A 27,521-nucleotide genomic window follows, 5' to 3' on the forward strand; every position below is an offset into this window, starting at 1 on the left:
CACGAAAGAGGATTGCAATGAATTTAAATACAAGGCATCCACAGCAGCAGCTTATATAAGCAACTCGATCAATAATCTTTTAATTCAAGAACCATGGAAGAATACCTAAATTATATGGATCTGTCTAAATCTACATTGTCATACATTTTGATTGTTAAGAGGAAAAATCTCAAAATTGGCGAAATGTTTGCTCGCCTGGCCATTAGGCAAGAAGGAGTAAGAAGTAAAACACTAATAAAGGGAAACAAAAGAGGAACATAACACCTAACTCAAATATCTACGTCCTTCTAGCAGTCAATAGTCTCTCTTTCACCATCCCTAATTTTCACGTCTAGTCCTCCTACGAGGCGCAGCGGCATCCTCATTCTGGCCTTCTTTCTTCTCCGTGGCTCCTTCGCTGTTTGAACTTGATGCCTCGGCGCCATCAATTTTCTTAGCCTTTCTAGTAGCTTTTGCCTGCACAAGCAAGAAGTGGTTCTTTTATCAAACATACCCAACAGACACGAAAGAAGTTTCATTCGTTTCCTATTTCTTTGGTGTGTGTGTGTGTGTGTGTTTTGGGGCGGGGGTTGGGAGGTGCTGAGGCTGAGTTCAAACTTACTAGTTGCTGCTGCTTCCCACCAAAGATGAGCTTCAAGAAAACTGTGAAAATGATAATTATGATTGAAATGACAACACCAACTGTGAGATTGGGCTGTTTCTCGGCCTTCTCAAGAAGATCCTTTAAGACAAGTCTATGTATTAGTCACAAAAAAAAAAAAAAGACCACCATGCAACGTCAAAACACTGGGTCATTCACTCACCAATACTTTGGACTTATGTTTGCCCAAGAAGGGAATGTCAGCCACCTTGTAGAGGAGATCAAGTACCATTTTCTGCAAAGTGTTCCAAATAAATCTCAGATCAAGTGATGTAATTAAAAGAAAAAACAAGAACAATGGATGTAACTTGAAGAAAGTGTAAACAATTACCTGGAATCCTTTAAGCCCACCAGAGCTTGCTGCTTCCTCAGCCTTTTGTTTCTCTTTCTCTATGTCAAACTTGGGCTTCCATGCAGTCTTCCTGTATGATTCTGCAACTTTCTCATCAGTTGCTATCATGATATTGTCAAATAATATACCATCTTGCATTGTCCAGATTTCAATGCCAATTGCTGCAATAGGCTCGAAATTGGGTCTGTCGAGTTTGAAGTAGTTGGGATTTGGAATATCTCTTGGCTTCCAAACACCCTTGTAATTGGGGTTGTCAATCAGCGGAGCATGCCATTTTCCATTGTACGCTGGATTGCTCTTCATTGGTCTTTTCCACTCCCCACACCCGGGGACTTCTTCACACTTCGGGTTGTCAATTTTGGGAGCCTCCCATTCACCATCTTCCTCGTCAACCCAATCTTCAGGCTTTGTAGCCTCAGGATCGTCAATCTCTTCAGGCTCATCATCCAACCATCCTTCAGGTTTCTCAGCATCCTCATCTTCAATTTCCATTGGTGCATCCTCATCCCAATCATCTGGTTTCTTAGCATCTGGATCTGGAATTTTTTCCCTCTCATCCCAGTCCTCGGGCTTCTTATCATCTGGGTCTGGAATGGTCTCTGCTGGAATAAGAGGTGGCTCGAAATCATAATCTGAGAGGAAGTCAGCCTTCTTCTTCTGTTCCCCATCAACTAAGATTAACAACTCATTGTCGGGTTTCAACACAGCAGTGTAAACATGGGTTAATTTGTCCGAAGGTACAGATGGTGGAAACTTAAGGTGGTGCTCAATGAACTCCCCGCTCTTAGGATTCTTATGTTTCAAGATGAAGTGAATCTTGTCGGTGGCTCCACATTTATCTGGTCCAAACATTATAGTATAGGGAGACTCATTGCTGAATTCCTTGGGAATCCACCCTGCTTCCTGGGAGCGGAGGTATTTAAGATAAGCACCACCACATTCAAGTCCTTCCTGGAGGCGAACTTCATATTGAAGAACCACAGTTCCATCTTTGAGGCTGACAACATTGTCAAGCTCCTTGACAATAGCATATTTCTTTGCCTTCTCACTCACAAGAAGCCCATGGTCATCATGTCCCTCACTCTTGGAATGTTTCCACACACCTGAGACATTTCAACTCCATATGAACACTTATAACTTTTTACAATCAAAGATTGACTCAGCATTGTAGAAATAAAGACCATTGATATAAGGCATGCTCGATAGTGAGAACTTTATTATGAATCAAAGATTGAGTTAGCACTATAGACATAAAGACATCGCACAAATATCTAAGACCGGCTAATATGACACAGAAGCAAGGAATTCTATATTGCTTAGAAACAAATGGATTTTGAGCCATATTTGTCAGTGGAAACAGAGTTCTGCAGTATACACAAAGTATTTCAACTCCAGGTTCACAATTTGGCGGGGTGGCAAATAGCCAAATATACAGTACACTTTTAAAAAAATAATGAATTTGAATAATGGTAGAAATGCAAGGTAAGGCTGCGTACAACAGACCCTTGTGGTCGGGCCCTTGGAAACAGCCTCTGGCAGGAACAACTAGCATATACCAATGTAGTATAAGAATTAACAGTCAAAGAGAAGAACATAAAAAGGATAAATGAACCTCGTCACCATCCTTTAATGCATTCATCCGTCGAAATTCAAAATTATCACTAGAATTTTAAACCAAATAAAAAAAAAGGAAAAGAGAACACTCAATCGATCTCATTTTATATTGCATTTAGGATGACTGCTTCATTTGTATACTCTTTTCCTAATCTTCGACAATTCAATATCCAAATTTTAAACTTTGGCGTCATTTCCTAAATAGATCAACTTTTCAACTATTATGATCTGTCAAATTCCAAAGGAATACTTAACAGATCTAGGCAAAAGCTTACCATTAAACTCCTCTTTCTCAGATACAATCCAACGCCCATCAAATGCCGCATCGAACGACTCGTAAAATTTCTAACATCAGCAAAATAAGAAGCAACCAATTCTCAGCCAACACATCACATTTATCGTTAAAATGATAAGGTTAACACACCATTGCAAAGACAAACACGAACACACAATAGTGCAATTAGAGATATGCATCTTACCACATCATCCGAAGAGGCGTAGAGTTGAGAGACGAAGCAACCGGCCAATAACAACAATGCATATTGAGTCCACATCCTCCGATTCCGCTCTTCCATAGACAAATATGGAATACTCACTGCAGGAAAAAAAAAATAGCAGAGATCTGAATTGGTATAGATCAAGAAGAGAAGAAACAGACTGAAATTTGCGGGGAGGAGATGTTGAGAGTATAAATAAATGTGGCGTCGAGTTCGGGTATCCAAATGTATTTCGTACCACGTGAAGTGGACCAATGAATATATGCCACGTGGGGAACACCCGCATGAGAAGTTGGATCTACGACTGGGATAGTTTCGTGAGGGCTTATAACTTAAAATGCCTGTGAACTATTGTATTTAGATTAAATATATTTTTCGCAAATGATAATTGTAGAGATAGTTATTATCTCATATTGTCACATGATTTGATCAGAAATTGACGTCATGACCTAATGCAGAAACTCAACACATTTAATTCTTTTTATTTATTTCGAAAGTTATAAAATTAACAATCATGGAAAAGGCTTTGGCTTCAATTGAATTTGTACACGTGATTTAAGGATACATAGTTTGAACTGACTAATTGATTAGAATGTAATGAATTAACATGTAAAAAACAAACAGTAAAAACAAATAATTAAGCAATACTAATCAAAGTATAATAAAGTAGATTAGCCTGAGCTTCAAGCAAGTTGGTTGCCAACGACATCAGAAAGTGTAATAATACATGTTATGAACTTGAGAGCTTAGTAACTTTGAGAGTTATATGTAGCTCAAGATAAGAATGAAATTATTTCACATGTAATCTAACTAAAAAAGTAATACTCTATTTATAATTAAGCATCAAGGGACAAGATCCACAAATATGACCTTGTAAGCACCGGCGGAACCAAAATTTTCGTCAAAAGTGTTCATACTTTAAGACAATTAAAAAAATAAACTGATATTTTGTTCTCTTTTTTAAGTTAAAATACGGAACTAAAAAAAATTAAACCAAACACAGAAGTCTGGGCTCAAAATCAAGCCACTAAGGCAACTTTGAACAACCTTATTAACTATTGAGCTATCTGTCTTTACTATGTCAAAGACGTTCAACAATTAGTATACAACCAAAAATATCAACATTTAACATATATACTCAAAAAAGAAATCCAACGAAGGTTGTTCATCTTACCACTCTTACTAAGGTATAGTTCTGCCCGTGCTCGTAAGGTCTATTAATTACTCATTAAATATTCATTATCATCATTGGATAACAATTGGCTATGATCTCGGGATCATGCATAAGGGTTGAACGTTTGAATAATTGTAATTTGGTCTATGTTTCATACTCACCATCATGTCTTTGGAGCTAAATGGACTTTCAACATAGCATCGGATTCAGATAATTTCGTATTGAACTCGTTCTTTACTGATTTTTCTAAAATGACTTCCTTCATGTTGAGTCACGTTCCACCACGTATCATCTTATTCGCTCACTTATTCAGTTTGAATTTTATTCTATACAGTCATAAAATACTTTATTAGATATGCGAATTTTTATAATACTCGAATATAAAGAATGTGTGAAGATACCTTTTAATTTTCATATCCAAATAAATTAAATTTACTATTTTCGTCCATTTGATAGTGGTATGGGGCTCCATAAGATTCTCCCAAACCATTTGAGGTTTCAAAGTGTTAAGTAAAAGAAGTGGATGGTGCAAAGTGATTGCAATCTATAAAGAGAAAGGCATATATATGCCGTGATTTGAAATTAGAGATTGAAATCAATGATTTGAAATAACGTTAATTTGAAGTTGAAATTTTATTTGAACATGTAATTTGAATTTTTTAAATTACATTTATTTTTATAGAAGTAAAAGTTTCACAATTCGTGAATAATATTTTTTTTTAAATCAATTTTTATACAGTCTTATCAAATGAGTAAATTATAGTCCATAAATAAGGTATAATTTTTTTTTAAGGCGCCATATTAATAAATTACATATCTCCAAGTTCATTTCATAAACAAATGTTTGTGATTACATGATATTATAAACTTTCAAATATACATAATTTTACAAAGATCCACTAATTAGTAGTAGTAACTAGTTATTCTTTAATATAATCATTTCACATGTTATATACAATTTCTTCACGTTGAGCATGAGTCTCTTTTTGTAAAATTTGAAATGATGAGTCTTTTTTTCTTTCTTTGAAAAAAATATAAACTTCTTAGTCAATTTTACATTTTAAAAAAATCATCTTACTTTTCAGAAAATTTGGAAATCATAATTTCAATTTAAAATTAAATTTAATACAAATTTCATAAACAAACTTCGATTTCAATCGTATTATTTGAAAATGAAATCTCATATCATATGGTCAAACACCTACTTATATTATAATACTCTACTTTTGTGAAGGTTGCTAACTGGCTACAACTGTTTTCCACTCCAACATTTTCCACATTAATCTATCCTTTAAATTGCACCTTTTGAGAAGGCACACTCCACTTCTCTCCACCTGTTAGCTAAATTTAGCCCCCCAAATCCCAAATGGTGTCATCTTTAATCTTTTGCTTTTTCTCCACATGGAGAGTGAATAGATTTCCTTGTCTCAAAGTAAAATGTCATAAATTTGTGTTTGAAAGAGACAATATACATTTCTTTCATGTGGTGGATAGGCAGGAGGACTTAATATATAAACTCAATAATGCTAGGAGAGTGGACCCTTCTAGAATTGTTGTTTCTTTATCACGGTGAGAAAGTCTTGGCTTCTACTATCAATATATAGACTCTGAGACCCAAAAGAAACCATCATCTCAAGCTAAGACACACATAAAAGATGTGGAGAAAGAAGAGAAAGAAGAATATGACAAAATCAAGGATGACAATGAACACAAGTACCCCTTTAATGCATCTAATCTGAGTGGATGTCGAGGACTCACAGGAAAGTCATAGAGGCAAAGGGAAGGTTATGCCTTTCTTCCAGATTTTTTTTCTTTGTTGTGTTTTGGGTTCTCGTTTTTCATATACATTCCACCGAGCTGGACTTTGAAGCTTCACTTTGTGTAATGTATGCTTGTTTTGGGTTAAGTTCTCTTTATACAGTGATTCTTGTTGCCTTATTGTGTGGTGTATGCTGTCATTTAGAATGTGTTTTTCAGCTACTTCAATCAACAAGAATTCATTTTATTACTCTCATCTATATGCTTCTTCAGTTAACACTAAATGCTATAAAGTTGTGCATAATTGAGATAAGTACATATAGCAATTGCATAAAGAAAAATTATGCTCAAGTTCCTAATGGATTCTAGGTACTTTCTTGGCACACTTTAATCTTTCACCAGCAACAAGTTATAAACATCGTGTTTGAATCTTACAAGAAACACTCAAAGCATGTTCGCACAATGGAACTGAGAACAATGCATTTCAGCTAAATCAGAACAAGATGCAGTTCTAGCATTAAACATCAAAACCAACACATGAATGTTCAAACATGGAGTACTTTAAAAAAGGATAAAATCAAGAGCAAGGTGTAGAAGATTAATTACTTCAAAAGGCGGCAAGAGTACTAAGATGGACAGTATTATAATCAGAACGTCATCAAAGAAGTACTGAGCAAAGGAAAAGTTCTCATGAACAAGTCATTCTTTAAAAACCTAGTTTAAAATATATCATAGCTCAAAAGCGAGACCCCCCCCCCCCCCTCTAGCAATTATCGACCCAAGACCTTCATAGCCTTCTCTTTAACCCTAAAAGAGCATCCTTCAGTGAGTTTTACACGCCCACCAGTTGGCTGGCTTAACACTTGCTGGCAATTGGGGCATGTAACCACGGTTTGCGAGTGGCTGAAAATTGTTGTTCTGTATGAGTTTGACAAAATTATTAGTAAATGGACACACTTGTAAAAACAAGGATATTAACCACTAATTTTCAATTACTTACATTTGGAAGCAGCCTTGGCATTTGACATCCTGCAACAGTATATAAACGTTACACAAGCAAGGAATCATAGGAAATCCAAAATATCAATGATTGATAGTAGATTACCAGAAAAGTAGAATCAGGTGACGGGACCAAACGCTTAAGCTTGTGCTTTTGCTTCTCAAGCTCAGCAGGAGGGTGAAGCAAGTCAGTGTCATTTGAAATCTTTGGAATACCCTGATAAAGCCACAGGAAAAGAACATGAAACCACAATTGCCAACTAACCCTATATCAAAATTTTAAAGAGTTTCAAGTGGTCACTCACCATTTTGCCTTGGAGCTTTTGTAAGATCACGGATGTTGCAAGTTACTGTAGACCAATAGAAAGTAGAAACTAAGAAAATTAAGAGTTTGTACCACTTACTCATTCATAAAAGAAATTACAATAGGTAATAGAGGGGGACCGGGATCAACAAGTCATCTCTTCTAGAAACCAAACAGAATGAAAGACAAAGCAACATTCATCAATCAAAAAGTGTGCCCGAATAAGCTGTGAATCCTTTACAACTGTTAAGCTATATTCTAGCCCATTCCATGATGAGATGGAAACGCCTTGCCTACTTGACACCCCTAAATACTAAATTATGAATTATTCACATCTCATAATGGATATATAACTCTTCTGGTGTGAATAGCTCATCACTATGGGCATGCACACTCAATTGTGCATGTAAAGGCATGCCCAAGTGAGTATGCACCTGCTGACTCAGTCCTCATAGGATTACAGGCTTGGAATTACTTTTAACGGTTTCACTACCCTAGGAGACACCATTATAACTAAATAAAAATGAAGAATTGCATTTGAAGGCTCAAGAAATGTGAGAAGTTCATTGTGCAAATCATAACAAATGGCCTCCTTATTTGGCTAGGTCATGACCAAGATTTCAATAATCCTTTCTCTTGACATGGAGATCTCCACTACCTCCCAAAAATATTGGATTATACTAGGGATCAATGACCAATACACTGATAGATCCAACAAACAATGACGACATACTCAGTGTAATTCTCACACAATTGGGGTATGGGATAGGTAAGATATACGCAGCATGTAGAGAGGCTGTTTCTGATATGCACTCATATCAAATATACTGATAGATTCATATTTCTGATAATCACGCAACGTTCAAAGAGATGAAGAAAAAGTAATGCTATATGTATACTATGATGACATGCATAAACAAACACCGATAGAACACCAAAAAAAAAAAAACTTCAAATTTTCCTCGATAAGAACAACATGAATACAAACAACATTTCAAACTCGAACATGAACAATAAAAAGAAACACAGAGGATCAGAACACGAGAGTTACCTCCAAACTCAGTCGGAAAAAAAAAACCTAAGCTCTGCAATTCCTGTTTAACTGTTTTGCCTCTTCTTCTGTGGTAGAAAAGGCTAAATTTATACTAGCTTTCATCAATTGGGCCTCTAAAGAATCTCTGAAATATTTTCGGCCCAATAATAATAATTAAATATAGTAAGTAAATCTTCTCAATTAATTTATTTATTTAGCGAGTAAAAATAAGCAAAAAGAATTCCATAAACGTACGCAAGTCCTGTCCAATCCCAAACTGCAATACATCATACACAAGCACGATGAATCATTATTATTTATTTATTTGGAAAAAAAAAAGGTTTAGAAAAAAAAGTATTTTTAGTTTTCGCAAAAAATATAAGAGAATTGAGTAATTCACTATTTTATGAAACTAGAAACTTTACTCTAAATTTTTCAATTGAAAAACAGTTCATAAAGATTAGACACCTCTAATAAAATGATTGCCCGTAACCCACCAGATAAAGCACATGTCAAGTAAAAAAAGAAAAAGAAATAGTTCATCTACAGTTTACCAGCACTAATGCGTTGATTGAACTATGGAACACTGTATTTTTCAAAGTATAAATGTATAATAATGGAACTCTACTTTTCCTGGAATTACAATTACCATTATTATTACAATTGTTTCAATGGCATCAAGGCCTACATAAAGTAAGTGCAGAGAGCATAAAGAGTTGAACCTCACTTGCATATAATCCATATAGCAAAAACCTTGAGGTCTGCAGCTCACTGTATACATTTAGCATTTACTTGGCAAAAGTATAAAAAGGATATTCCTATAACTCATACATTGTAAAGGAGGACTATTCTCAATTGCCAACGTAGTCATTTGTCAGTTGAATCTACAGAAGAAAACTCTATAACTATAACCCCTGCCGATATCCAATGGGGAGTCAAAAATCAGGTGTATGATTTTAATAGTCATATCACCAATGAGCTAAATTTATCTTATTTAGTGTCACATTATCATCATCATCATCTTCTTCTTCATCAGCCGTTTGAACCTTAAATCGGTCGCTGACTCTATGTCAGCTAATCAAGATCTAGACTCTTTTTCATTGATTCGTACACGAGATAGGTTATGCTTGCTGCTGGCACAACTTTTAAAAGATTAGGAAAAAGTCCTTTGTAGAATCCCCTGAAGCCTTCACGCTGAACTGTTTTTCGGAACACATCAGACATACCTTTGTATGCAGCATCAGCTTGCATTCTAGCAAGAATACAATTTAGAGTAAAAAAACAACACATCATATGATAAACCAGAAAGCTACACCATCCAAATAGGTAGGGGATCCTAAAATCAAACTGCAGATTTACCTGGTTCGAATAACCTGCAAAGGATAAACACATGTTGCTCCAAGGGCTCCTGAAATTGTCCCACAACCCAGCTGCACAAGAGGGCCAGCTTCTGCATTACATGCACAATTCTTAGGATGATTATTTTTAATTGTCTAGGAGAAAATAGGTAGTAGCAGTTGAGAAGGCACAAGTTAAAGCCGTACCACTATCATGAAGAATGTACATCTTTGACAAATCCTTTAAAGTTTCATATGCAGCTAAATCAATGCCTGCATAAGGGATGATTCCAAGTAGAGATGGTACCAATCCTCTATAAAATGCCCGAGGACCCTCCTGTATAAGAATATCTTTTGATAGCTTTCGCAGACTAGGAACGCTTCCACTCTCACATGAATGAGTCTGTAACCGAGTTTTAACAAGATCCATGGGATAGATAGCAGTTTGTGCGATTGCACCTGCCATTCCACCAGCTACAAGACGCCCAGAAGTTCCTATGTCTCTCTGGTCTTCAACACCCTTGGCACGACAAATAGCATTTTTCAAGGTTTCATATGCGTAAAATTTAATTGCACTTTCAGGTGCAACCTTCAAGACATTTAACCCATTGCCACGGAAAAACCCCAATAAACCACCTTCCTTCCATATGCTTTTGACTGCAGGACCAATTGAAGCATGAGTCGTTTGCACTTGTAAAATGACCTTAAGGCGATCAAGAGGTGCTGTGGCAGTACGAGAAGCAGCTCCAGCAACTCCCCCTGCAATCAGGTATTTGGATGCATGAACGTGCTTACTGATGCCTTCCGGAATGACTGCCTGCTCCCCAATATCTACAAGACATACCCTCTCCAAGTATTGATAAATATTCTCAATGGTGGCCTCATGTGGATAGAGTAGAAGAAAATCCCTCCATTCCTCAAAAGTGATAATTCCATTATTATCCTTGTCCACGTGTTCCACAAAACGTGCAAGTTCATCATCATCTAATTCTATTCCTGCAAGAAAGAAACTGCCCTGGCTTATAAGAGGAAGACAACTAATAAAAAAAAGAAAAGGAAATGAGCATAGAAAACTCTTCCAGCCAGAAACAAAATTAGATTCCAAGAGATGGGAATCATATAGCAAAATAATTGAGTGATAACAGAGGAGAAATTAGTATGTAAATAATAAATGGGTAATCCAATTTGTTAAGCAAACCCATTAACGGGCCATTGTTTTGGCATCTTTATCTAGTAAGCATGAAACTGAAAAAGGATCTTTTCCTGCAGACAGAGAAAAATGGACCAGGAGGGAAGAGGAACTTAATACTGATGGGGATGCCAGAATAAACTGAAAAGCCCTGAAATTTGTGTCAAAATTTATCAAGGCAACCAGGAAAGCACATGCAATTATTTTCCAAGTCCCCATATTTAGATTCTAGAAAAGAATTAACATTACTTGCAGGGAAAAATAACAACGGTGCCATACACATAACTAATTATCTTAATTTATCATAAAGCAACATTTCTGAATCTGTAACATAAAGGAAAATGGAGAAAAAGAAAAATGGACAAAAAGAAGAAATATAACTATGGTGGGAAAGCACCATCTGAAGGACTTAATTGTCAGGCACCTTACCCTATTTCTTGCACGAGAAATCTCACAATTTCCCATAATTAATCGGGAAGCTCATACGTGGTGATAATACCCAAAGACAACACTTTGTTCTACCCTACATATTCAAGGCCGATTAAACTTGAACAAAAGCCCCGTTTGCATTGAAATTTTTTTTGGTCATCTTGTTTGGTTAGTAAATAATCTTATGTTTTTAAAACAACACAAAATGCATTTCAACAAACAAAATTAAATAAGTACTTTCATTATTTTCAAAAAAACAATGGAAGCAAAGTATACTTATAGGCACAACAACCAGTTGGAAATACGGTTCAATCTTTAGTGGTACGCTGACAGTAGTCCCATATTTATCAAGTGTCTGTTAGTTTGTTTAGAGATTTGTGAGTCAGTTCGAAATAAGCATGCGAGTTAAGGAATCTCGAGTATTGGAGAACAGAGAAATATTAAGTATTAGAGTTAAACAGACTCAAAAGAAGCAGAATGGATATGGAGCAAAGGATAATTGTGTTGTTTTACTCTTTATTTCCAAAAACCCATCCATACACAAGTGATTTCCCTGAAGCTTACAAAAGCTGCTTCAAAAAGCAAACCAGAAAACTATCAAAACACCAACTCTTGACCTGATTATGCTGAACCCCAGCTGCATTACATGACTGTAAACTCAAACTCATCTAAACGTAATTTTGTCTAGAGAAGAAAGAAAGAAGCAGTTAACTAATTTCAACGTAACGAACAGTTCTCCTCAACTATGAGTAACTTGTAGAGAACATCTTGGACATCTAAAGCATCATATAGCTATAAGAATGTGAATTATTGTGTCATATCATCATCAACCAGCCAACTTATTTACCACATATTGACAACACAGTATAAGGCTTGACAATTTACTCTGCATATACTTCCAAATCTAAGAATTGAAGAAGTCCCACAAGAAATATTCTAAAAAGTAAATTAGGAACTAGAAAAATTATTTGTCACAGGCACCAAAAAAGAAAGTGTAAGAGCATCTTCAAAATCAAACTAGAAGTGGTGAAACAGTAGTAGCTAAATCGAAGAGAAATCAAAAGCCATCTTAGCTTAGAGAAGCGAGCACCTCAGTGTGTCATAATAATAATAATACTATTCTTGCAAATAACTAAAACATTAACATCTTGCTCATTAAAGCAAACATTGAACAACTAAAGTAGCATAACGCATCAATTTGCTATGAAGTGATTTTAAACACACACTCATTTTACCTTGTTTCAACTGCAATCATGTTTATCAAAGTAACAAGTCAGCTAAGCAGGGCTACTTTTCCATGGAAAAAAAAGGGGGGGGGAGGGGGGGTTAACAAGGGTTATATGGATGAACAAGTGATAGGGTATGAAGAGTCAAACATACTCATATCTGCTCGATGCTATGCAGATAACTTGCCCTCATATACGTCACCAAGATATCAATTCCGAAACTAAAGGCATTAAATACCATCATTCGGGAGAAATTGGTGATTACAAGTTAAAGAAAATGCCATAACACGAGTAACTTATGACTTCACAATTTGTATCTACTGGATAAATATGACTAGTGGAGAGATCCAAGGTAGAGGAGAATAGATTGAGGCGGCCACTGATAGCAACCACACACAGAAACGAAACTCAAATATGGTGCATGTTGAGAAACATTTCTCCTATGCATTATGTGGTCCTTATGGAAGTAATAAACTAGGAGCTACTATGAGGGGAAATCACCTGTTGATTGTTGTACAGATTTTAAAGCATAGTTGCTTAAACAACTTTTTATATAGACGATGTAAATGGCATAGTGAATTTTATTAATTAGTAAAACTCCATATACGTGTAACTTTATAGAACAGTGATAGCAACCTTCTGGAGCCTTTACACTTTTGAGATTAAAGTACTCTATTCATCAAAATACAAATAAATAAACTGAGAAATGCCAACCAAGACCAGTAGATCAGAGTTCAATAATTTTATTCAAAAAGAAAAAATTCAAAAGATTGAGTTCGTATCAACCAATCACTACTTCTCCCTGGTAAAGAGACCTCCAACAATTCAGCCACCAGTTCAGAGCCAAATTCAGCAAAATACCAAGAATCGAGCCACAATCTCCAAAGCTCCAGAATACAACAAAATACACAGTGTAATCCCACAAGTGGGGTCTGGGGAGGGTGGTGTGTACACAGACCACCCCTACCTTGTGAAGGCAGAGCTTCAAAATCATCCACAAAAATACTTAAATATCCAGATCATGGAAAATATCATCAAATGAGAAATTTATTATGAAAATAACTTTATTTTCAGATGCAAGTTTATCATGAAAATTTTACTCTCCATTCCTCAACAACTGGAGCATAAGGATTGAAGTATCGTGCAAGCTTAGAATAGATACATATATATTCTGTCTATACATATGGGTTTTTAAGCCATAATGTCACTATTCATACTTACGGACAACTATTCATATGCATGAACTGTTCATAGTATCTGTTTTGAAAATTTAAGAATAAAGTGTGAGGTGGAGTTGGGGACAGGAAAGATATAACCCCTGAATGCCTAACCATGAGTAAGGTTATGATATATAGAAGGTGATGAGATCCCTATACACCTGTATCATGACTTGAGATATCTTCTCAATGAGTGAGCAGCATACAGTGGTGCAACTAATGGGAGACATGTTCGGATGTGCCACAGAGATTGCGGAGAAAATGTCGAGAGTAAGCCTCTTAGCAGAAAAGTTTACTACAATGAAAGAAAAGTTTACTACAATAAAAGAAAGTTCCACAGAACAGTTAGGTGGAAGGAAGTTTGGTGCATCAGGTACACAAGGAGAGTTTCCTCTTTTGGGTGGTAAATCTCTCGAGGACTTTGTGATACTTGATACTATCTAGTGCATAATTCTCTAACAAAGTAATGTTGGTGCAACAAGTACAATATTCAGAAGGATCCTTGGCGTAATATCTGGGTTACATTCATTTGTTTATACTAATATGTAACTGTGGTTATTCTTCCTGTGGATATCTCTGGACCCAACAAGAAGTATCAGACAAAGGACATTCCACAGCTCCAAACACCCAACAGAGCAGACATTTAAGCACACAATTCCAACAAGTCCAGTTTAGCGACTGATCCCTTAACCTCAACTTGAATAGCAAAGCCATTTAAGGTTCAAATTTACAAAAATGTATCTGAACAAATAATCAGGACTTATGAAACTAGTTCTGATACCTAAATGGTGCAAATTCTCAATAAGATAGATTCCTTTTATGAACCACAATAGAGACAGTTGTACTGTACATCCACACCACTTACTCTCCCAATGATCAAAAAGCCAATATCATACTTAAACCATTAATCTAGGAACCACAAAGGTAAAGGGCTTTAAGAGAATGAATAAGTAACAGTAAAGTACCAGCATTTACAAGGGCATCCCATAGTTCCTCTGGCAAGATGCAACCACTATGCTCGACATCAATAGCCTGAAAAATCCTATACAGCTCCATTTCCTTATCATCCATGTATTTCCTGAACTCCTGATAATCAACCCTTCCATCCTTATTGGCATCACAACCGTTCAACAATTCTTTGGCAAACTTATACTCCGGTGGAATTTGCATAGCAGACAAACCCTTTTCAATTTTCGCATAATCCAAGTACCCCGCATTGTCAGAATCGAAAAAACTGAACAGGCTTCTGATTCTTGACTCCCTCTCTTCCTTAGTCTCACCTAAAGCTGATAGCACATGGTCCAAGGAAACCGGGCCGGCCTTCTTCACCGGGTTACAACATCCGGACCGGTCCTTTGTTGCCATTGCTGGAAAATTCACATGCTCTACGGCCTCTCCAGCCACTGACATGCCAAAAAATTGATTTTCCGATTTCTTCACAGCATAAGCAAAACGATCGAATTTTTTTATGGATCTTTTCTTGACAGATCTAACGCTACTTTGAACAAAGGATTCCTTACAGTGGGGGAAAAAAAAAAATGAGATGTGTTATTGGAAGAGGGGAGAAGAAGAGAATATTTGTGGAGGATCTTTTTTGAGAGAGACCCGATGAATAGACCCGATTTATTTCGGGTCAAAATCGAAGTTTCTTAATTTATTATGTGATTAATTTAAGATTTAAGACAAATAAACAATTATTATATTGCATTTTTTTTTAATTAACAGCAGGAACATTAACATACTCAATATAATATTATAAATGGGGTCTGAACAAAATAGTGTATAAGCACATGTAGTACAATAGATCTTCAATTCAAATAAATATGTTATTATTTTTTTTATTAAATCAAATTTAAAAAATAAAATAGATGATTAATTTCATAGAAACTGGTCAATAAGATAAATAGTAGTAATTGAAAAGTCTCTTATTTCAAGAACATTCCAAAGAGCGTGGAAGGCAATCTTGATGATGTTTTTCTTTTGGACTCCCTGATGATTTACAAGTTCTTTTTTTCGAATATTTTTACCAAGAAAATTAAAGTTTAATAATAATTAGGCGTAAAGTTGAATTGACAAAAGCTGATTATATTTATTTCCCACAAAAAGAGTAGATCAATATTCTAAAGGTGAAAGGCCCAATTTTGGTTTCGTGAAGTAAACGCAGCAATCGTGGACCAATGGGAGGGTGTTAAATGGCATACCACGTGTTAATTGCTTTTACGTGAAATAAAGACGACGTAGTTGTGACAATTCATTCTTTATTATTAATTATTGTAGTTTTTATGGTCAAATTTTAATTATTTTTAAAAAAAAAATTGTACGTTCGAATTGAGTTGTATGTGCCTTCACTAATTTATTGGAGTTGTCTTAAAGATTATAGCATATTGTGAAAGAAGCACATTGAACAAGCATGTTTGGGTGTGCCTCCGGAACAACAATTGAATGTAGATAGCATGAATGTAAGTCACATAATATTAAATTAATTTATCAATTTTGAGATGAATTTTTTTGCGGGTATAATATATTCACTTATTTTTCTATTCAAGTTTTGATTTAAATTTGTCTATTACTTAATTATACTTATTAACTAAAATTACGATAAATTTTTTACTAAAATAATGGGATTTTCTATCCATGTAAAAGGTGCATATTGCTTTTGGTTATAATCGTGGTATAACCTTGTTTAGAAACAAACTACCCCTAAATATATTTCTTAGCTGCCCCACAACATCTAAAATATTTTTTGGTGCAAAAGGATGAATGACGACAATTTTGATGACTTCAACTCATTTTTATGCAAATCAATAAAGGTGGCAAGTAATAACCACACGTTTGCCATAAAATACATTGTGAAGACCCCATTATTATTATAATCTATATCAGAGAATAAAGAAGATCAAAAAATAATATAATGTGACTAATCAATATAAATTTGTCCGTAAGAGTTCTAAAGGCAATAAGTATCTGTCCGGTAAAGTTTTCACATTGAGGAAGTCGCCCATAGTGCACTTCTTCTTGGTTTCTATATTATGATATCCACACTCCAAGTGTCACACCTGAGGTGCTGACGAATGGCAATAGCCTACTAATATAGTCCTTAAACAATTCTTACCTCACCTAACTTCCGAATTGAATTGGGCCTCGAGATTCATTTAGTTATCACTCTCTCATTACTCGTTAAGAGGCTTGATATGCTCAGATTGAGTATTGACCACGTCCAAATACATTTAAGAAAGAAAACCCATTGGATGAAATTAATTAACAAGCACCATCCGTTGCTGTAAAAAACAGTAGCTTATGGACATGTGGCCATACATACAGAGCATACAAAAGCGAGTAATACAGTATTAACAGATTATTCTACGCTCTCAATCTGCATTTAGTTGTTGATCAGATCTTCTCATGGATAGCGTCTTATCTTGGACGTTGCCCAAAGACTAGTTCCGTCTTTTCCTTGAAGGCAGATACGATTGCATTAGCTTTGGATGCGTTACAACTCAATAAAATTATTCCTCAAGTACACACTATCTTATAGATATATACTGGATACTACATGTAGCTAGCTAGGAAACTAAGATAGATACAACAGCACCCCCTAGACTAAAACATCTTCAATTAAACTGCCTAAAAGTTTGCATGTGTACCAAGAACCAACTTGAGTCAAAACAGCTCATATGATACATTAATGCCGGTCACCAGAGATTAGGCTGAACGAACCTCACATTAGGATCGATTCACACCCTTCTTCTGTTTCGCTCTGAGTAGACAAGTCACAGTTGCAGCAACAAGTGCTGCAATTCCAAACCCTGCTAATGCCCAAACAGCATTATGTAATAAGACAATATCACCGATCTGCAGAAACAAGGAACACTAAATTTAGGATCTTTCGTGATACTTGAGAGGAGGCCATTGAAACAAGAAAAAGGGGGGAGCAGAATACATAGACGGCCACTTAAGCTTGTCAATCTTTTTCATCTGGACACTTCAACTAGAGGGGTGAATTATTGAACACCTAACATATACTGCTAATGTGCCTATTGAACTTATTGTTGACAGTAAACCAAAACTTAAACAGGTGAGGTTCACACCATAAACCAACCAGCTTCTGCCATCTCAACCCCCCCCCCCAGACTCTTTGCTCCAACGAAGTCGCTGCTCAGACATCTTTTTCCTCACAAGTTATAGCCCTACATCTCAAAACCCTCCTAAGATACCAACTATCTACACAGACCATATTTGTATTCAGCTTTTAGACATTAATTGAAAGTTCACTACATCAGACCTCAAAAGATTTCTGACAAGAACATGAAGCAAGATCTTACGTTGTCTCTGGAATGCAGGATAGATCTAGTTTGCCATGACGATTCAGCAACCAATAAATAGAACAGGCCCATAACTCCTGTATGCCTTTGATCACTGCTATAGTTTGATAATAAAGTCAGAGTCTCTCCCTTGGATATCTTGACAGAGCCAGGTCTGGGATAACAAGTGGACATACCAACAATATAACCAGCTTCATTTCCTGGCTTCTTTCCTTCTCCATAGATTGGAAGAGATGAGCATATAACCTGTCCATCCTGAACCAATTCAGTGGAGAAACAAGAAACAGTAATTAGAAGACCTTGCATTCCTTTGACATATTGAAACGATCACAAGAAGATCAAGACAACTTCAAATAGATATGCTACAAATCATTATCCTCACCTTTTTCACTAACCATAGCACTGAAGTTGATTGAGGATTTTATTGTGATACAGATATTTACAGTACACAGAGAAAGAAGGAAGCAAGCAGTGCTTAGCTTAACACCAACCGTATTCATTAGTAGAAAAGGAAGGTAGTAGCCAGCGTCTCATACCCTTTGTGAGAGCTTCACATGTAACTTTGTAGCCCCAAGAAGATTGACCAAGGACTATCATCCACTAATCAACTCCCTAAGGGAGTGTGGAATTGTAATTCACGTAAGGCGACACCATACCAACTAACTTTCAATTACTCTACCAGAACTTCCCTACAAAGTTATGTAGTTCAAAGAGGAGAAATCACTCAAATATATTTCTCGCGATACACTTTTATATAAGTTATTATCTCAACCATACAACAGAAAATAGCTACTCCCTCCGTTTCAATTTGTTTGTCTTACTTTTCTTTTTAATCCATCTCAAAAAGAATATCTCTTTCCCTTTTTGACAACTCTTTAATTCCAACTTTCTACCTAGCATGTTTAACACCACAAGATTAAAGGAAATTTTGGTACATTTTACGTATCTTTAATTTAAGACCACAAATTTCAAAAGTCTTGTTTAGTTTCTTAAACTCTGTGTCAAGTCAAAACCAGACAAAGAAATTGAAACGGGGGAGTATAAAGCTTTCCCAGACATCAAAGAGGAAACAAAGCAATTCTCTACAATTGTTAGGAAGAGAACAATTGGAATCAACAAAATGAGTCCCTAAAAGTTTGATGCTTGAGACAGTTTTGCCTTAAGATTGACCCATCGGCATCGTTCAGGTCCTTTATCGGTAGACTGGTTTACAGTGGAACTTGACAGTTAGGTCTGGAAAAAGCTAGCCAAGCCTATGCCACTTTCTTTGTTGGAAGAAAAGGAGAGCAAAGAAGTACAGGACTGATACATGAATGATCAAACCATAGAGATGGAAAATCGTAAGAGATGGAAGAAAAGGATCCTTGGAGACCCAAATATCTCGGAGTCCACAACGTGCGGCATAACAGAAACAATAGCTTGATTATTGTAATCACCTCAAATACATTTGAAGCAGGACGTGTTGTTATTGTGTAACCTCTCTACAGTACAGTCCATCAACGTCATAAGTATCACCAAGAAAAAGTTTATTCTAGGTGGATAAATAAGCAAAGTGGAAACTCATGGAATAAACTAGATTCTGAGCTGACTATGACCAAAGAACAAATTTTAACATCTCAAAGTACCTCTCCAAGAAGGGTTGAACCAGCTCCACCCGCATGCTGGTGAGCAACTCCATAAATAACATTTCCACCATTAGGCAAAGTTACACTTAGCTTTTTTGTATGGATGCATCCATTATTAGCAACAGCAGCAGAACATGACTCAACTTCATATTCAATCTGTATCAAGAAAGTTCAACTAAATTATTGGCCACAATATCTAGGGGAGAAAGGCTTTAAAAACTATGCAACTTATGAATCCAATAACCATTCATATTAGATAATAAATATAACATAGGCATAATTGCATAATTCCTAGGTACAGATGAATCTTTCCTGGCATTGCTCAAATCTTATATACTGAAGCATCGGATCTATCTGGGGTGGAGGGAGAGTGCCGACTACATATATCTGCCGAAACCCAATAGTTTTTGTTCAAACTTTATTTGTCTTAAAAATCTATTGAATAATTAGAACCCGTTTAAAGAGATTAGAATCAGAATCCCATAAGATTCAAATCCTCACTCGGCCTCTGAAATCAATATTACTCTTTTTTATAAGGGAAAAGGCATTACCCCCTCCAACTATGCCCGAAATCCCAACTACACACCTTAACTTTACTAAAGTCTTGTTACCCTCTGAACTCATTTATTTTGTAATTTCGTGCACCTTATTGCAAACATGGCACACCTCGTGAATCCACGCAGTTGAGGCGCGTGTGCTTGTTCAGTGTGCCACGTATGCAAATAAGGTGCACGAAATTACAAAATAAATGAGTTCGGGGGTAATAGGACCTTAGTAAAATTAAGGTGTATAGTTGGATTTCGCGCATAGTTGGAGGGGGTACTTGTGCATTATCCCTTTTTATAATAAGTAATATTACTCTCTTATTCACTCGTTAATTTGGAAATACTTTCTAAAGAAACCAACAAAAAGTTTATGCAAATATCCTAGAGAGGATTAATATTGCTGATCCCAACCAGTTTGGTATTGAGGGCAGTGGATGGAGTGATTGAAAGCAAATAACCAAACTAGAAACCTGACAGTGATGTCTTGATGACATAAGTCCTGTTGATTTCCGCCTTTTCCATGTATCAGTGACATAAAGAATATATATTTTAACAGGCATAATGAAGTCATGCCAATCAACATATTTGATTGTGTATTTCAGGTACAAACTTCTCTTCGGACCCTGAAACCCTTCTCTTGTTCTACATCTTGTTTCATCATGACAACATCTCAAGCCTCCAATGTAATTTGGCTCTATATCTCGGTCATGCTCATCCTTTGTAACATTATAAAGACCACACCTGCATTCTGTGCATCCCATCCTATCTTCGGAACCTCGTGTCTCAATTGAATGTACATTAAGCAACCATCTCTCTTCATATCCAGGAGGTACTTCTACTGGATTACCAACCTCTATCCTATAAGGGTCTGGAACATATTTTACTGTTTTACGAGTTTCAGACCCAAGGCCAAAATATTGAAAAAGATCTCTTTCACATATCCCTGAGTTCCTCACTATAATATAATCCGACTGTTTGAACCCTAGATCGCCGTGGTACTTTGACACCTCCAAACCTTTTTGTTGATAATATCTTACCACAAGCCAATGATGGAGATATGTTTCATAAAGGGGGACAGGATTTCTAAACTCATCAACTACTTCAGCATCAAAACTTTTGATAGCAATATGGCCTTTAGGGAAATCGATGTTGTAGTAAAATTTGTTAGCAACTAATCCAGGTTCGAGCACAAAATTTGGTGATAGGAAAGTGGCAGTTTTAACCTTGTTTTCATTTCTTAGTCGAGTCTGTAAGTTTTAGAGATTTCTGTGAGTTAAAATGGTCTTAGCACTTTTATCATCTAACAACTGTAGCTCCTAGACAGATTAGTAGATTACTCTTGTTATCACTGATTATAAAGAAAAGAAAAAGACATTAGACAGGCTAACTAACGCTACGTAAAGACAAAGGGTGTTTATGGAACAAGATCATTTCGCAATTTTTGATTACTTTGAATTGTGGAAAGTCTTTTCTTTGAGGAAAATGTTTTTCACTAACATAGACCAATTGGGTGAGTCATTTTCCTTTACAAATATCCTCCCTCAAACTCCATATCACTTGCTTCAATCAACAATTCTAGCATTATTGTCCCCCTCTAATATAAAATATTTCCATCAAAACACTATTAATCATATATATCACCTACAACCCAAATACAAAATGACACTAACATAGAATTTCTTCCACATAAACTTATTTTTCATTAAAAACATTTTTTTTATAACTGTGTTATCCGAACCAGCTTGCACACATCTCGATTAATTCCCCAGGTAGCCTTTTATCTCTCTCACCAATACAATACCGAGCAACTCTATCCACAAGGCTTGAATATATAATATTATTTCAATTCATGATTGACTAATGTTATATTCCCACATTAAATTGTCCACGCTTAACATGTCAAACTCATGGGTGTTGTGCAGAGAATTTATACTCTAAAGTCCATAACACGTTTTCATCCATACTAAACACATATTCACTCCACTTCTTTTTACTTGACTAAAATAATGATCGGTGTAGTTAGTATATTATAAGTTTTTAAATATATTTATTCACTACATTTTTTAAATAAATTAATTAATGTTAACAATAAATTGAGAATATTATTGAAGGAAAAAATTTATTCTTTTTTAATTTGTTAAAATTAAAAAAAAAAATATATTTAAGAAGTAAATAGAAACGAAAGATAATAAAAAGGAAGCATAACTAGATGAAAGATAAACCGACCTGATAAAAAAAAAAAAAAAACCAAGGAGATTTTTTCTTCGAACTGCATTTGTAGAGTAGAATTTCCCGAACCAAAAGCAAAACTATATTAGAAAAATATTGAAATTTGTTGGTTTACAAGGAGAGAGTATATGGAAGTTGCAGAATTCAGAACGCCGTTTATTGTACATCAATATTAGGTGTTCACAGGAACAAACGTGTCACTTGGAAAAATAATGCCATTATTTTCCAAGTACTAATGACAAATGGCATTATTTTTCAATGACATTGCACAAGGACAAGTTTACTAGAACACAATAAATGGAACGTGAAAAATAGAGCACGAATAAAACAAAAAACAAAAAACAAAAAAAAGAACAGACAAATTAATTTCTACTTCAAAAGCATATTGATATGAAGGAAAAAAACTGCTTAAAACAACAGACTTTGCACCTAAAATAAATTTAGTTTAACTGATCAATAGTGTTTAATAAATATTAATTGGTGAAATAAATCAAACTTAGTTTTTTTTTATAAATAAATAATACTCTTTTTTCAGAAATAAACAATACTCCACAGCTTATATATTTGTGCTAAAATTGATAATAAGCACTTTGTTCATCTTTTTATTTATTTACTTAAGAGATGAACAAAAAGAGTCTAAAAATAATAATCTACAGAAGCAGAAAGAAAAGTAGAAAACGGAATGCAAGGGTTTGCTCTAAACTCAGAAACCAAAGCAAAATCTGGAAATGAGTAGTGCAGAATAGGTTGAGCTTTGAACCCCCAATTAACCGAAGAAATAATGGGTAAAAAGGAGAAGGCGCAAGAGAGAAGAGAGAAGAGACGCCAAGAAATCTCTCTTCTCCGTACTATTCCTTTTTCTGATCACCAAAGGTCAGTTCTTTCATCCATAAAAAAGGCTTTCTTTATATGTTTTGTATTTTGTATTTGTTAGAGTGGGCTAGGAATCTCACATTGGGGAATGAACCGGTGGTATGATACTTGGTCAATACTTCCCTTATGAGCTAGTTTTGCCCGGTTGCCAGTATCAAAATAGGTCCATCCCTTTTGGGCTTCCGATCCACGCTCGGGTTAGGGTCACACATTAGGACTTGGACTGAATTGAGATTTTCTTGCATTTGATTCAGAGGAAAAATGACTAGTAAAGGGTTTTAACTGTTAAGCGCTAAAAGAGCTTTATTTGACTCTGTAGCTTAAGCCTGCAATTTTAAAAAAATCAAGATAGTGTGCTTTTTTTTTTAGATAAATTAGTAAGAGAGAAAACTATGTGTAGATAATGGGACAGTCTCTAGCTTCTTCAATTTCAGCATACTTAATAAAAAAGAGCATCTTATGCCTTTGGGGATAGTTTCATTTGATGTGCATTGGGACACTTGCGCTTGATTGTAAAGGGCATATGTTGAAGCACCTTTACTTCCAATTAACTGCTTTGTAGTAATTAATCTACATGTAATATGAGTCATGCAGAAGTTTGTTGTAAGGGAGAAGTGTTTCCGTAAGCTTGAAACCTAGGAAGGTTTTTCCAGATGGAACTGCGTGAGATACAAGAATGTGTCAAGATGACAAACTCAAAAGCAGCATATAGTTAGTATCATGGAAAATGTTTTAGGTGAAGATTGTTTGTGTGTTCTTATGATTTTTGGACAAACAGCTCTGCATTGCAAATGTCGCAGTTTTGGACTAATAAAGTGACCATATTATCCTGTTAAAGTATGTTTCTGCTACCACGAAATTAGAAATGCAAAAGTGTGAGGTGTTTTAAGAACCCCTTTCAAATAATAGAAACCTAAAAGTTTTCTGCTTGGTGCATTTATTCTGCATGTTTGCTCTAGTATAGTTAGATGGGAAACAATGACATCGTTGATTGTATAATCAGTTTAATAACAAATTTTGAGAAGAAATATGAGAATAATTTGATTTGGCGTACAATTGGTTTACTTCCATTCTCCGTAAGCTGCCTTTGTAACTTCATCTATGCAACAGATTGTAAGAGTTCCTATGAATCGTAACCTAAACTGACTGTATCATGGGAAAATGATCAGTTCTTTGATTCACTTGCCAATCAGTCTCGGTAATTAACTAAGATGATGCTCCAAAGTGTTTTGATAATCTTTTGGCTAATTGTCCCTATTAGTTATGGGAAGATCTGGATAATCACTATTTCAACAGCATAACTATTGAGATGGAATATGGTTCATCCAGTTAAAATTGGTTGACTTAACTATCGAGATGGAATATGGTTCATCCAGTTAAAATTGGTTTACTTTAGGATCTTGATTCTGAGCATTACACTTATAGACGTCAGATGATTTTCAGATGGTGGTCAAATGACACTATCGCTGTCGTGACTGGTTCAAACAGAGGAATAGGATTTGAAATTGCTCATCAACTGGCCTCACATGGCCTAACAGTAGTTCTTACATCACGAGAGACTCACATTGGTGAAGAAGTAATGAAAATCATGCAAGAAGAAGGTTTGGATGTGGTATTTCATCGATTGGATATTGTGGACCCTGCATCAATTGAAACATTTTCTGACTGGATAAAGGAAAAATATGGTGGTTTAGATATACTGGTAATCCATCTACTCAATTTTATCTTTATAATCTAGCATTGGTCCATCTACTCTATCATTTCTTTATTATGATGATATTATATGAGCTTAAATGACGAATGAGGATTCATAAAGCCGACCCGAACTTATTTGGGACTAAGGCATAGTTGTTGTTGTAATCTAGCATTGGTCCAGTCGCATATACATCCAGTTGCAGAGCCACCTTGAGTTCAAGAAGGCTCAATTGGCCGAAATGAATTTCTAGATTCTCATATTAATCGACGTCAAGTTAGTAAAAAGAACCAAATGTCCAATGGGGTGTCAGTTGACTCCCTTTACTGGAAAATTACATTGCTTAGATAGGAATGTCTTAATGCTTATATACTATATGTTGAATCCCTTAAATTCCTCGTGTGGTTACTTCTTTATATGTTGACTCATGTAAGTGAAAATCCTTACTCTGCTACTGTGTACAACCGGACTAGTTATAATAACTTACGACCAGGTGCTAATTTTTCTTGTACTTCATAATTTGACCATGTTCTTAGTTATTATTTTTTTCATTTCCCTTTTTTTTGTGTTGGGGATGGAGGAGCAAGAGGATCCCTTATGCTGTATTTGGTGTTAATTTCACTTTCTTGTTGTTATCAATTTTATCTGTTAACTGTTTTGGCAAATCTGGTCCTTCGGCTAATGATATGGAAGTATTTAGATCAATAATGCAGGAGTCAATTTCAATTTCGGCACAGATAATTCAGTGGAATTTGCAGAAGCTGTTATCCAGACCAACTACTTCGGTACCAAAAGTATGATTAAAGCTATGATTCCATTAATGAGGCCTTCCCCTTTAGGCGCTCGTATGGTTAATGTGACTTCACGACTGGGAAGACTTAATGGCAGACGGAATGTAAGCGCCTTAGTGTTCCTTTTCATTCTTATTATTCTTCTCACTCTTATTGTCCTTGTGCATCTTGCTTGCTCTTTTAGCAATTTCTCAAGATTCCTGAAGTGGAATCTATTTCTTCAGGGTGATTTTTCATTATGGTTCATGTGCTGGCATGACAGCTAGATTGAGTGCAGAAAATATCATACATGGTCACTTAAGCTTCCCTTTTCTGTATAAAGAGAGATTTTATGAGTTACGGGTTTTTTCTGTGTAAACCACCAGTGTCTTCTATTATCAAACGCTAAATCACGTTCCATCTAAAAAAATGAATCCTCAATTATGTGTTTCATATAGGCCTATTTAGTTGTTGTTTTTTTGGGTGGGGGTGGGGCGGGGGTGTTGTTGGAAGAGTATTCCATTTGTTCGTTTACCTCATAGTCAAGTTTTTTCAATACTTCACCCTTGTAGTGCTTCGTAGGAGATATTTGCCATTCGTCAAAAGCAATAACTTTTTGAGGTCTCTAATATGCAAATAGCTTTTATCTTCACATCTCAAAATGATCTACTGTTGCTTGATGCCCACAAGAGAATTGCAAATGTCAGCTTGAGACAACAACTGGAGGATGTGGATTCCCTATCAGAGGAACTGATTGATAGTACTGTGAACACATTTTTGGAACAAGTGAAAAATGGAACATGGGAATCTGGGGGATGGCCACAAGTATTCACTGACTATTCATTGTCAAAGCTTGCTGCTAATGCTTACACCAGGCTAATGGCGAAGATACTTTCTGACCAGCCAGAGGGTCATAAAATATATATGAATTGCTATTGTCCAGGTTGGGTGAAGACCGCCATGACCGATTGGGCTGGGCATACATCTCCCGAAGTCGCTGCTGATACTGCAGTCTGGCTTGCTCTTATCTCAGACCAGTTTGTGAGTGGTAAGTTTTTTGCTGAGAGGCGTGAAATAAATTTCTAAAGTGGGCATTGAAGACTAATTCAAGAATCAGCCCAGCTTCTTTTGCTTTTGAACGAAAATTTGATATGAGAACTGATAAAAGCTAAGAGTACTTATGTTACAAAATGCTACCTAGTGCCCACTATGACTTTCCCATCTAAAATCGTGATAAAGTGTTTTGATAGGCCTTTTTTACTCAAATTTTGAACCTTTTTTTTTGTGCCCATTAATTAGATAGAATGTAGGATATCATTTGATTATACGCATTAGCTTTTAAAAAAGATCACTAAATTGAACCACAAGCGTACACCCAACACTTTGTTTGGATGGTTGTGTCATTTTTTGTATCTAATTATATTGTTTTAATATAATGTTTGGATAGATTGTATCATTCTCTATCGTTACATAGTGTCACATATCAATAATTTGAATGATAAACCTACCAACAAAGTAGGGTACGGAATAGAGATACTATGAAAAGGCAGGATAAAGGATAAAATAAGATTATTAAATAATAAGTTAAGATAAAATAAGAATAGAATATTAAGGTAACAATGCGATCACACTAAATTGGTCGATTCACAAAATGGGACTTTTTCTTGTTAGCTAACGATGAATTTAAATGATATA

At 35.6% G+C, this 27,521-nt stretch overlaps 4 protein-coding genes and 1 pseudogene across 5 annotated transcripts; 1 reads left to right on the forward strand and 4 right to left on the reverse strand.

Annotated features, from left to right (window-relative positions):
- Positions 1-74: 74 nt before the first annotated feature.
- On the reverse strand, positions 75-3,357 carry LOC129899467 (calnexin homolog). The gene is made up of 7 exons (XM_055974447.1): positions 3,342-3,357; positions 3,086-3,201; positions 2,882-2,951; positions 972-2,095; positions 804-875; positions 602-721; positions 75-456 (listed from the first exon to the last, which is right to left on the reverse strand). Exons 2-7 carry the CDS (start codon positions 3,179-3,181, stop codon positions 319-321), a joined length of 1,620 nt encoding a protein of 539 aa, XP_055830422.1. The 5' UTR covers positions 3,182-3,201; positions 3,342-3,357; the 3' UTR covers positions 75-318.
- A 3,138-nt stretch (positions 3,358-6,495) lies between these two features.
- On the reverse strand, positions 6,496-8,489 carry LOC129901599 (40S ribosomal protein S27-2-like). The gene is made up of 5 exons (XM_055976837.1): positions 8,390-8,489; positions 7,340-7,384; positions 7,141-7,251; positions 7,036-7,064; positions 6,496-6,953 (listed from the first exon to the last, which is right to left on the reverse strand). Exons 2-5 carry the CDS (start codon positions 7,340-7,342, stop codon positions 6,806-6,808), a joined length of 291 nt encoding a protein of 96 aa, XP_055832812.1. The 5' UTR covers positions 7,343-7,384; positions 8,390-8,489; the 3' UTR covers positions 6,496-6,805.
- Positions 8,490-9,082: 593 nt separating this feature from the next.
- LOC129899689 (calcium-dependent mitochondrial ATP-magnesium/phosphate carrier protein 2-like) lies at positions 9,083-15,565 on the reverse strand. Of its 2 annotated transcripts, none has more exons than XM_055974716.1 (4): positions 14,735-15,565; positions 9,916-10,718; positions 9,731-9,821; positions 9,083-9,623 (listed from the first exon to the last, which is right to left on the reverse strand). In XM_055974716.1, the coding sequence occupies exons 1-4, from the start codon at positions 14,755-14,757 to the stop codon at positions 9,446-9,448; spliced, it is 1,095 nt and encodes a 364-aa protein (XP_055830691.1). In that variant the 5' UTR covers positions 14,758-15,565; the 3' UTR covers positions 9,083-9,445. The 2 variants fall into 2 exon arrangements, with proteins under 2 accessions (XP_055830691.1, XP_055830690.1); XM_055974715.1 differs by having other exon boundaries at positions 9,916-10,704; positions 14,735-15,548.
- A 1,450-nt stretch (positions 15,566-17,015) lies between these two features.
- Positions 17,016-21,514, reverse strand: LOC129900132 (uncharacterized; annotated as a pseudogene).
- Positions 21,515-23,094: 1,580 nt separating this feature from the next.
- Positions 23,095-27,092, forward strand: LOC129899186 (uncharacterized). Its single transcript, XM_055974040.1, has 4 exons — positions 23,095-23,363; positions 24,807-25,065; positions 25,757-25,951; positions 26,517-27,092. Exons 1-4 carry the CDS (start codon positions 23,272-23,274, stop codon positions 26,910-26,912), a joined length of 942 nt encoding a protein of 313 aa, XP_055830015.1. The 5' UTR covers positions 23,095-23,271; the 3' UTR covers positions 26,913-27,092.
- Positions 27,093-27,521: the final 429 nt, after the last annotated feature.

Source organism: Solanum dulcamara, chromosome 8 (genome assembly GCF_947179165.1).
Source record: "Solanum dulcamara chromosome 8, daSolDulc1.2, whole genome shotgun sequence".
Lineage (NCBI taxonomy): Eukaryota > Viridiplantae > Streptophyta > Magnoliopsida > Solanales > Solanaceae > Solanum > Solanum dulcamara.